The sequence below is a fragment of the Bison bison genome, unplaced genomic scaffold, assembly GCF_000754665.1.
Source record: "Bison bison bison isolate TAMUID 2011002044 unplaced genomic scaffold, Bison_UMD1.0 scf7180017864329, whole genome shotgun sequence".
Lineage (NCBI taxonomy): Eukaryota > Metazoa > Chordata > Mammalia > Artiodactyla > Bovidae > Bison > Bison bison.
In genome coordinates, this window is record NW_011494901.1 from 1,693,648 (window position 1) to 1,705,706 (window position 12,059).

Below are 12,059 nucleotides of genomic sequence, written 5' to 3' on the forward strand. Positions count from 1 at the left end.
TTTTTTTTTTCTCAAAGCCATATGCCCTTTTCCCTTCTGAATCAGAAATAAAAAATATTTTAGAGGTTAAGCAGTAGTCACCTTTTGATTTATGTGAAAAAGAGGCAATGTTGTTGCTACATTGTTTATCATTTGTTTTTACTTTCACCTGGGATTGTGGGATAGAAATGACCTAAACTAATCAATGTTAACAAAAAGCTCTCTTTAAAAAATTTCTTTCTATCTAACTGGCAGTAGCCAAGAAGGGTATCATCACTACTTTGGTGCATATCCCAAAAGTATATACTAGATAGCCACTCTTTGCATTTTGGCTGTCAGAAGCTTGACAATGTATTCCCCTGATCTGTATGATACTTTGATAGTGTTTATTGGTATAGATAAGATTAGAAGAATAAGCCAGGAGGATGTGAGAGCTGCTTTGTAAATTGATTTGTTAAAGAGGAGAAACAGGTACGGTAGTAAAAGCCGTGCAAAAGATGTTATGAATGAAATGTTTGTTGTTTTGATATACAGGGTTGTTAAAGGTCACAATTTTCCTGAGGCTGGGGATCATGTGTTACCCATTGTCATGTTTCCAATAACCAGTTCCTGTGTTGCTTCACTAAATGTTAGAAGAACAAGGAATTGGAAGGTACTTTTCCAGTTGACCTTTAAGAGTATCTTTAATTACTGAGCATTTTTTTCTAGCAAGCTTTTTTTTTTCCCAAGCTTTTTTCTTCAGTTAAGTTAAATGCTAGACGAATTTTAAAAGTTTAGATAAATAGCTCGTCTTTGAACTTGTGACGTAAATCCTGTGGTAAAAATGAGTGTTTAGATAGTTTGAGGTGCTCTATTCAATATAAAAAGAAAAAAAGCAAAAATGACAGTAGGGATTGACATTAATCAGTGATGAACATATTGACCTGATTCATAGTTGATACTTTTCTGAGAATATTGAATATGACACAAATCTGAATTGAAGTTTCTGATTCAGGAAAAATTACTAAGTATGGTAACAAATCCCATATGTAAACAGACTATTTTAACTGATGCTTTAGAATCTCTTTTCCTATTAATACATTACTTCATCCTCAGGAACAACATCTTCATTTATGCTTGCATACTAATGTATTTTGTGATTGTATTTTCGTGTCCCATGATTCCTGTTTTTGTGTATTAAGCCTTATAGACATGATAGTCCACTGATTTTTTTTAGTTTAGTCTATAAATTCTTTTGTTTATAGATTGTGTAACTTGTTGATCATGTAGAACGGATATTTGGCTTTTTCCCCTCGTTACTTTCCCTTTTCATAACATAAGGTGTCACACCTTTTAGTGAGTACTTATGTTACCGAAACAAGCTTGGGTCTACTTGCATGAGCACAATAAAGTCCATCTACTGACAGCAGGTTGTGAAGGAAAGTGCGGTGTTTACTGCAGGGTACCAAGCAAGGCTTCCCTGGTGGCTCAGATGGTAAAGAATTTGTCTGTAATGCAGGAGACTCAAGTTTGACCCCCTGGAGAAGGGAATGGCTACCCACTCCAGTATTCTTGCCTGGAGAGTTTCATGGACAGAGGTGCCTAGCATGCTACAGTCCATGGGGTCACAAAACGTCGGACACGACTGAGGACTAAGACACACGAGCAAGGAGCCTCGGTAGCTAGTGCTTAAAAGTCCTCAACTGTCCAAACGCTTTCAAGGAAAGGTTTTAAAGATACGGAGAGGGAGGGGGATTGTGGGTGTGTGATCGGCTCATGGATGGTTATTCCAATCATTTGGAGTCTACCTGCTTGTCCGCATCATATTGTTAACTTCCACCTGGTGGAGGTTTCAGTATCTGCAAAACAATTCAAAGAACATGGTTCAGAATGGGTGAACTTATTATTTTATCGTTTCGCTGTTTTATTTCTGCAGTTTCTCACTTCTCTTATTAGTTTTTGGAACTTGGGGAAGACCTAGAGGATAAAGTTTTTCTACCGACAACAGGCAAGTGGAGGACATGGGAGGGGCCTCTGTTCTGGAAGGCCCCATAGGGCTTTGCTCAATTACATTTTTGTTTGTTTTTTTTTTACTTTCTGGCCACTCCCCGGTTGTCCTGTGGGATCTTAGTTTCTGGTGAGGGATTGAGCCTGCACCCCCTGTATTGGAAGTGCGGAGTGTTAAAAAACACTGGATCGCCAAGGAAGGTGCCTCAGTTGTGCTTATGTGTTGTCTGAACCTGAGGAGGTCTGGACCTTGTATAAAGAATCATCTGATAGTACTAGTAGGAAACCATTTTCATTGAAAATCATTGAGCCAAGAGGAAGAAGAATTTCAGGGGCAGGCCCTAAATGACTTCGTAGGTCAAAAATATGTTTGAGGCATGGTGCTAGGCTGCTGATAGAAGATCCCTCCTTTGGGGTCGGTAGTGGAGATGACTCGTAAATACCGTGTTTGTCAAGCGTAAATATAAGTTCCAAGTATTATGAAAACAGAGAGGAGGTGGTATGAAAACTTCGTAGGAGATTAGGAAAGGCTTCCAAGCTGAGGCTTAAAGGTTGAATAGAAATTTGCCAGGTGTGTGGCTTTGGGGATTTGAGGACTGCTTTCAGACAGCGGCACCATTACACGCAAAGGTGTGAAGGTGTCAGAGCATGGTGTTTCAGAGGAATTTTGGCTAGAGCTCCTGGAATAGAGTAGGAGTAGGAGAGTACAAGGCTGTGAAGGTAGTTAGGGGCAAATTTGTCATATTAAAAGACTTTACAGGTTTTTAAGTAGGAAATTGACAAGATGATGGATTCAAGCAGTATTTTCCACTTAAGTGATCTGAGTACTACCTTTTTAAGTCTGACAACTGAATGTCACCTGAGCTATTAATTACTTAATATTTTTCCTTAAATTGACATTTTTACATAAATGATTTCATGAAAGCAATACTACAAAATCCCAGGTGGCCCAGCGGTAAAGAAAACACCTGCAGTGCAGGAGAACACAGGAGACTCAGGTTTGATCCCTGAGTCAGGAAGATCCCCTGGAGGAGGGTATGGCAGCCCATTGCCTGGAGAATCCCATGGACAGAGGAGCCTGGCGGGCTCAGTCCATAAGGTTGCAACAAAGAGCTGGACACAAAGGAGCACGTGTGCACGCACAAAATCATAGATTTTGTTGCTATTGTTTCTAACATTTGTTTAGTACATTTTTTTTTCCTCTGTAACCTAAAATAATAATCATGGGCATTTACTTTGGGAAACACAGTGGTGGAATAAGTTAAAAACTTTTGGTCTATAGGAACCTTTTGCTCTTAAAAATGAGTCAGAACTCAAGAACAGTTTTGTTTACATGGGTTATAATTGATACTCAGATATTAGAAATGAAAGCAAAACTTTAAAATCTTTTAATAATTCATTAAAATAATAAATCCGTTAGATATTAATGTCATTAATATACTATAATGCAAATACGTATTTTCAAAAACAAAAATGATTTAGTTTGAAGGGTGTTTTATAATTTTACAAGTCTTAAATGTCTGGCTTAACAGGAAACAGCTTACATCTGCTTCTCTGTTTGTTATGTTACTATGATTGTGCTACTACTGTTAGTTATGTTACTATACACTGTGCTGCCACTACTGTGTATTGTGCTAAGCTGACTCTGTGCAACCATATGGACTGTCACCCGCCAGGCTCCTCTGTCCAAGAGATTCTCCAGGCAAGAATACTGAGTGGGTTGCCATACCCTCCTCCAGGGGATCTTCCCGATATATATGTATATGTAGATATATATATGTGTGTATATATATATCCTGATAGATAGATATATATACACATTTTTCTTCTATATATATATATACGTATGTATGTATTTTTAAATTTTTTTTGGTTGAAGTGTCTGAAGAAAATCTAGCAGAATACATATATGTGGTTGGGCAAAGGAGGAGTATTTTAATAAGTCTTTTCAGAAAATTGTGGATCAACTTATATACCAGGTTTTGACAGGTGATAGTTTCTTAAAGGTTGCAATGTGGGATCAAGCCATATTGGTGAGCTTCTGTATTGTGTTATGGTAGAATTCTGAAATTGTTCTATTTCAGAATAGATTAACATATGTTGTTTTGCAAATATTCTGAACTTTAGTATTGGAAATGAAGAGGGAATATATTTGGGAAATAAAATCAAAAGGACTGGCAGCTTCCTAACTAAGGGTAGTGAATGTTTCTGTCTTAAGAAACAGAAGGGAGAAGATTAGAAAGGATAACGAGTTTTGACGTGACTTCTTCCATAACAGGTACCCGATGGAGTTTAACCTTATCTGTTTGTTTGCTTGGTGCCCACCCCCCTTATCTCATATGCTTCTGTGCATTTTTCTCATTGCTTTGAGAGTGTACCTGATGCATGGTGAATATTTAGTATATGTTTTTTAAACTACAGATGCTAACTTTCCATGATCATAGAAGAGGACTTGCTTCTATATATTTCTGGTTGAAAAATCAGAATATACAGATAAACCAAAAAATTATACTGTCAGTGAGAAATTACCAACTTAACATGTAGATGCTTACCTTTCTGTACTTAATTCTGTTTTTTTAAAACATAAAAATGCTTTTTTGCTTGGTGTATTTTTGTAATTTCAATATGTCTTTTTCTGCAGTATCTTCACATCTTTCTTGAAGAGTTAAAGGATGCTGAAAAAATAAGGGACTTGAGATCCATGTTTCTCATGTTTAGTTTGAGTTTTCATTTTCTGAATTATGCATTGACTTTTTGATAGCTAAAAGTATTGTTTGTACTTTTTAACAGTAGTACATTTTTACTTAATATACTGCATTTACATTATGTATGTCTTATATGTAATACATAAGCTTAGTTTTGCAATTCTGTTATTTCTTTTTCAGAGAATAAGTTTAGAGGGCCAAGATGTCCAATTTAAGGATATTTGCAGTGAATCAGAAGAAAATATCCAGCTTGCACTACTTTAATGTAAGGTTTTTTTGTAAAGTTAAATGTACTTTGACAACTTCAGTTACTTGACTTCCCTGAAGGTCTAGTGTATTTCATATACTAGTTTAAAAATTTTTTATTTCTTATACTAGTATATCAGCAGTTTCTTAACGGGGAGTATGGAAGAATCTGTAGCCAACAAGAAGCATGCCTTATCATTAGTCTATAAATTAATTTTGCTACTTTAAAATTACCTGTGCAGCATATTGAGACTATATTCCATTTTGAGGTCATTAGTGGCCCAAGGAGTTACACAGATTTTCTTCAGTGTTTCTATTTCTGATGCTTTCAGAATGTACACCTTTTGATAGATGATACCGTCTTACCCTGGTCATTATGAAGTAGAAATTTAATTAGTTGAGTCTCTTCTCTATTCTTAATCTGTTTTCTTATAATGATAGTGTTTTGTTGCCAGCAACTTGGTAACTAAGTAGAAATAACACAGAAATCACAGGTATGCATTCCTTGACATCATGAAAGGCAGATTGTGACAGCCCAAAATCATTACATATACTAACTGCAACAATGCCAGATATATTGACAGCCATTAATCTAGTGGTCTAGGGATAAATTGATGGAGAACATTCAACCTCTATGTGGGAACATTACAAGAAGATACTTGGGAGCTTTTAAAAATGTTAGTTTTTTCCCCCTCCCTTCCCTGTTTCCTGAATGTATTTTAAAAGCTTTCTAGCTGTCAGAGTCACCTGGAGAGCTTGGTATTTTTTTTTTTTTTTCTTTATTTAATTTTAATTGAAGGCTAATTGCTTTATAATATTGTGTGGTTTCTGCCGTATGTGAGTGTGAATCAGCCATAGGTATACGTATGTCCTCTCTCTCGCACCTCCCTCCCACCATCCCACCCCTCTAGGTTGTTACAGAGCCCACTTTGAATTCCCTGAGTCATACAGCAAATTCCCATTGGCTATCTGTTTTACGTATGGTAGTGTTTATGTTTCCGTGTTATTTTCTCCATTTGTCCCACCCTCCCCTTCCTACTCCCACACGTGTCCATGAGTCTGTTCTCTGTGTCTGCATCTCCATTGCTGCCCTGCGAATAGGTTCATCAGTACTGTCTTTCTAGATTCCGTATACATGCATTAATATACAATATTTGTTTTTCTTTTTCTGACTTCACTTTGTATAATAGACTCTAGGTTCATCCACATCATTAGAACTGATTCAGATGTGTTCCTTTTATGACTGAGTGATATTCCATTGTATATATGTACCACAGCTTTTTTATCCATTCATCTGTTGATGGATATCTAGGTTGCTTCCATGTCCTAGTTATTGGGCTGACAAGCCTCAGAATGGAAGAAAATAATAGTAAATGAAACAACTGACAAAGGATTAGTTTCCAAAATATACAAGCAGCTCATACAACGTAATACCAGAAAAACAAACAACCCAGTCAGAAAGTGGTAAAAAAAAAAAAACCTAAACAGACATTTCTCCAAAGAAGACATACAGATGGCTAATAAACACATGAAAAGATGCTCAAGGTCACTCATTTTTAAAGAAATGCAAATCAAAACTACAATGAGATATCACCTCACACTGGCCAGAATGGTCATCATCAATAAGTCTACCAGCAAAAAATGCTGGAGAGAGTGTGGAGAAAAGGGAACCCTCTTGCAATGTTGGTGGGAATGTAATTAGATACAGCCACTGTGGAAGACAGTATGGAGATTCCTTAAAAAACTAGGAATAAAACTGCCATATGACCCAGCAATCTCAGTACTAGGCAAATACCCTGAGAAAACCAGAATTGAAAGAGATACCTGTACCCCAATGTTCATTGAAGCACTATTTACAATAGCTAGGACATGGAAGCAACCTAGATGTCTGTCTACAGATGAATGGCGGGCTTGTTAAGATGCATTATTTGACCTTACCTGTAGAGTTTGATTCTCTTGAGTGGAATGGGTCCCAAGAATTTATCTTTCAAGTAAGATCCCTGTGATGTTAATGCTGCAGATCTAGAAGAGCCATCATCTAAGGTCAGTTCAGTATTAACTTTAGCCTTATTTTTTTCTTGTATAATTTTGTGTTGTCACTTTTTAAAAGAGTTGGAGTTAATAAACTGGGACTACTATATGAAGATTCAAAGCATAGTCATGGTGTTAAAGCTACAGTAAAAAGTTATGCCAAAATAAAATTAACGTTTCTTTTTCTCCTCACCAGAATATGTGTTCCTCTAAAATAAGAGCAAGTCTAAAAAGATTAAAGCTACATGTGCTTCTTGGAAGAAATTACAGTTCCCTACCAGGTACAGATGTTAGATTCTTCTCATCTTTCTTAAACTGCTTGCTTTCTCCTTTTCTCTGTCTCTCTGTCACACTTGCAAGCATCTCCCTTATTGGGAATCACCAACCATTTTTAAAACAGTGGCTCTCTCTTACTTCTTGGCTATTTCTTTGAGATTATTAGGAACTGAAGCATTCTGGTAGATGCTCAGAGGTAGTATCAGTCGACTTACACTTCTCGTGTGCTGTCCATCCTCATGAGCTGAGCAGAGGGAAGGGTGGGTGGCTTGAGTAGCTGGCTCAGAGGTGTAGCAGGTGGTTCAGCACACTGCATCTGCAGTGCCACGTGTGCGGATGCATCCAGCTGCAGGCTGTAATACTGTGGCATGCATGTATTGAAAAAAATCCTCAGATAAGTGGACCTACACACTTCAAACCTCTGTTGATCAAGGTTCACCTGTAACTTCATTCTGTAGCAGTTCTCACTACCATCTTTGTCATGTGAGAATACTGGAGCAAAAATACCAATTGGCTGTGTAACTTGTAAAGACATGTGAATTTAATGGCCTGCCTTATTGGTGAGTAAGGGGTTTCTGTGTTTTGCCCATGCAGATTTATCCATAGCAGTACAGATTATCATCCAGTCTTCAGACTGCCATCAGGTTTTCAAAATGTAATAGACGTCTTCATAATTTATTATAGAAGTTTGGGAGAACTGGTTTAAATACCAGAAAGGTATAGATTGAATTTATAAATGTAGCTGCATTGTTTCTTTAGTATTAATAGAGTAAATGGTAAGTGTGGAGTAAGTCATCATGACTTTTTTATTCCAGAAATACTATTTGGCCTTCTATAAATATTAGATTATTATAGCTTTCCTATTCAGTGACACCTCCTAGGCTGTCTTTAAAGGTATCATGTCCTTGGAATTGCTGAGGCATGGTAGGTTCCAAGTTGTACAAAAACCATTGTCAGATGATATGAGTATCACTTTTTGCTCATCAAGCCTCGACTGTGTCAGTTTATAGGAGTGTGTGGTGTTTTTTGTTTTTGGTTTTAAGTTATTTATTTGGCTGTGCTGGATCTTAGTCATGGCATGCGATCTCTTGGTTGTGGCATGTGAAATCCAGTTCCCTGCTAGGGGTTGAACCTGGGCCCCTACACTAGGAGTGCAGAGTCCAGCCACTGGACCACCAGCAAAGTCCTTGTGCATTTTTTGTTATTGTTTGTTTGGTTCAAGATCAAGCTTTCTTAGAGAGTGCAAGAAAATAAATTTTAGGTAAATGAGTGTTACATTTAGTTTGAATTTTACTTTAATTGGTATTATACTATTTGCTTAAAATTCTTTTAATTTCTTTAATTTATAAATTAAGGACTTTTTCTTTAACAGTTCAATTTTAACACTCTTTCCATTAGGTTTAATAGGAAATGATATCAAGTCCCTTCATTCCATCATCAATCCTCCTATTGCTAAGTAAGTCTCATCATTGATACTGTCTTTTCCATAGGCTGCCATGAAATATTACAGGTGTCTCTCACAGGCTTAATTCAGCATTTAGTGAGTGCTCTAATTTTTATAACTTCCTGCCCTACCTAATTAACTATAAATAGATGTTGGTTTGTCTCTTAAAAAGCTGTTGTCTCAATTCAATGCTAGAAGTTTTTAATGTAGCAGCAGTACACTTTTCATAGAAATAAATATAAGATATTCACAGAATTGTAGTTAGCTCTTTAGCTGTTTTGTCAGAATACTGTGAGAGTGATATATTATCCATTTTTCTAATTTTTACACTTTTATATAAAATGTTGAAATACTAACCAGTTTTTAAAATTGCACTGCATAAATATTTTGGTTTTACAGTTTCAGTAATGTCCACCTTATAATACATGTCTTTTTTTTTTCTTCCCTTTTAAACAGAATTCGTAATATTGGAATTATGGCTCATATTGATGCAGGAAAAACTACCACCACAGAAAGAATTTTATATTATTCTGGATACACAAGATCACTGGGAGGTTAGATTGGATTTCTCCTCTCTCTCCCCGCCCCCATTAGAAAAAACATCATTGGGTAATATTTTGATGAAGAAGTCAGCCCAAAGATGTTGAGTGTGGCATGGCGGCAGTACTGTCTAAGCCACAGCGTAAAGTTAAGGTGGTTACAGTACTCACCAAAGGGTCTTTGTAGCTTCAGGTAAACATTCGGACTCGTGTCTTGGGCTGCAGTTGGCACTGGTCTACTCAGAAGTCTCTGGGGTAGGAACATAGCTTACGAGCAGAGCAGCAGTGGGTGTTTCTCCCTGCAGAAGTTCTTACAGCAGTCTGCAGAGCTCTGTGGAAACTGTCTTCTTTGGCTACCAAAAAGTGATAGCTTAGGTGTAAGGTAACAAGATTCACAGGAGCCACTCTAGCTTGGAAAGCTCATGCCTTGGAGGAGTGAGTATCTCTTGTTACAGCTCTGTGGGCCACCTTCCAGGTTTCTCACAAAGGACATGCCATACCCCACTCAGGGAAGCCTAGAGGTGCGTTTCTTCATCAGGTATTTATAATTCATTGTCAGTCCGTCCCAAGTCAGGTGTAGTTTACCAGTCAGAAATTATTTTTTCCATAAGTATGTTGCCTAGCAGTGCATTTGGCATACTTGTTTTCTGGGCTGTAGGAGAAAAGACCTGGAAAGTTAACCAGAGGTCAAATTCTCATGCAGAACAAGAAAGGATTTTGTTAATCTTTAACCCCCAGTAATAGTATTATTTACCTAAGTTTGAATTTACTTTTTTTATTATAATATGTCAAAAACTGCCATTCTTTTTTTTCTACCTTGCCCCTTATCTCTGGTGAAACAGTTTTTTTCTTTTTCTTTTTTCACACGGAGGGCATCGTGTCCTTTTAACTTTTTTTTTTGGTTGCACTGAGTCTTCATTGCTGCTTGCAGGCTTTGTCTGGTTGCGGTGAGCAGGGGCTACTCTTTGTTGTGGTGCATAAGCTGCTCATGGAGGTGGCTTCTGTTGTGGAGCACAAACTCTAGACTCATGGGCTTCAGTAGGTGCAGCACACGGGCTGCGTGGGCACTGCATCAGCTAAGTAGTTTTGGTGCATGGCCTTTAGTTGCCTGTTGCCTGTGGAATCTTCCTGAACCAGAGATTGAACCTGTGTTTCCTGCATAGGAAGGTAGATTCTTATGCACTGTACCACCAGAGGAGTCCACCAAAGTAATTTTGAAATGTGCTCCATTGAGAACAATTTCTCTAGGTCTTTGGAATTGGCTGAGACTTTTATAAAGGATAAAACCATTCAAGATGAGAATCTTCATGATGATAGGTTCCTATCATAATGATAAACACATGAATTTCTCATGGAATTTTTTGCCGTGTAAATGGGAAAATGGGGCTTCCAGGTGGCTCAGTGGTAAAAAATTCACCTGCCAATGCAGGAGACTCGGGCTTGATCCCTGGGTTGGGAAGATCCCCTGGAGAAGGAAATGGCAACCCACTCCAGTATTCTTGCCTGGAAAATCCATGGTCAGAGGAGCCTGGCCGACTACAGTCCATGGGATTGCAAAAGAGTCTTTTGCCCAACTTGCGAAAGAGTTAGCTGATTCACTTTGCTGTACAATAGAAACTAACAACGTTGGAAAGCAACTATATTCCAGTAAAAATTTAAAAAATATTGTAGAGAAGTAATAAGGTTGGAATTAAAATTTGGTTTGTCTGTGTTCTTTTATGGCATTACTCTGCCTCCTGTCAAGGGATCAGGTGTGAGGAGCATCGGATAAAGATGGGATAATGAAAGTTAAACTAGGAAAAAAATGAAAGAAGTATATGATTCAGTAAAATTAAAATATGTAAAGAGTTTAATCTTCGTTATTACAGAAAAAAATATTTTTATGGAATAGTTCAGTCGCTCAGTCATGTCCGACTCTTTGTGACCCCATGAATTGCAGCACGCCAGGCCTCCCCGTCCATCACCAACTCCCAGAGTTCACTCAAACTCATGTCCATAGAGTTGGTGATGCCATCCAGCCATCTCATCCTCTGTCGTCCCCTTCTCCTCCTGCCCCCAATCCCTCCCAGCATCAGGGTCTTTTCCAATGAGTCAACTCTTCACATGAGGTGGCCAAAATATTGGAGTTTCACCTTTAGCATCAGTCCTTCCAATGAACACCCAGGACTGATCTCCTTTAGGATGGACTGGTTGGATCTCCTTGCAGTCCAAGGGACTCTCAAGAGTCTTCTCCAACACTGCAGTTCAAAAGCATCAATTCTTCGGCACTCAGCTTCCTTCACAGTCCAACTCTCACATCCGTACATGACCACTGGGAAAACCATAGTCTTGACTATACAGACCTTTATTGGCAAAGTAATGTCTCTGCTTTTGAATATGCTATCTAGGTTGGTCATAACTTTCCTTCCAAGGAATAAGCGTCTTTTAATTTCATGGCTGCAATCACCATCTGCAGTGATTTTGGAGCCCCCAAAAATAAAGTCTGACACTGTTTCCACTGTTTCCCCATCTATTTGCCATGAAGTGATGGGACCAGATGCCATGATCTTAGTTTTATGAATGTTGGGTTTTAAGCCAACTTTTTCACTCTCCTCTTTCACTTTCATCAAGAGGCTTTTTAGTTCCTCTTCACTTTCTGCCATAAGGGTGGTGTCATCTGCATATCTGAGGTTATTGATATTTCTCCCGGCAATATTGATTCCAGCTTGTGTTTCTTCCAGCCCAGCGTTTCTCATGATGTACTCTGCAGGAAGTTAAATAAGCAGGGTGACAATATACAGCCTTGACGAACTCCTTTTCCTATTTGGAACCAGTCTGTTGTTCCATGTCCAGTTCTAACTGTTGCTTCCTGAC

At 38.0% G+C, this 12,059-nt stretch overlaps 1 protein-coding gene across 5 annotated transcripts in view; it reads left to right on the forward strand.

The window, feature by feature from the left end:
- Positions 1-12,059, forward strand: part of GFM2 (G elongation factor, mitochondrial 2) — a 53,294-nt gene that overhangs the window by 2,521 nt on the left and 38,714 nt on the right. For 4 of the 5 annotated variants that reach the window (XM_010853531.1, XM_010853534.1, XM_010853533.1 and 1 more), the window contains exons 2-5: positions 4,851-4,935; positions 7,144-7,228; positions 8,622-8,679; positions 9,124-9,221. In XM_010853531.1, coding sequence (XP_010851833.1) covers positions 4,873-4,935; positions 7,144-7,228; positions 8,622-8,679; positions 9,124-9,221 — 304 coding nt within the window. In that variant the 5' untranslated portion in view covers positions 4,851-4,872. Of the gene's footprint in view, positions 1-4,850; positions 4,936-6,860; positions 6,960-7,143; positions 7,229-8,621; positions 8,680-9,123; positions 9,222-12,059 lie in introns of those variants that run through there. The other variant, XM_010853532.1, reaches the window with a different exon arrangement.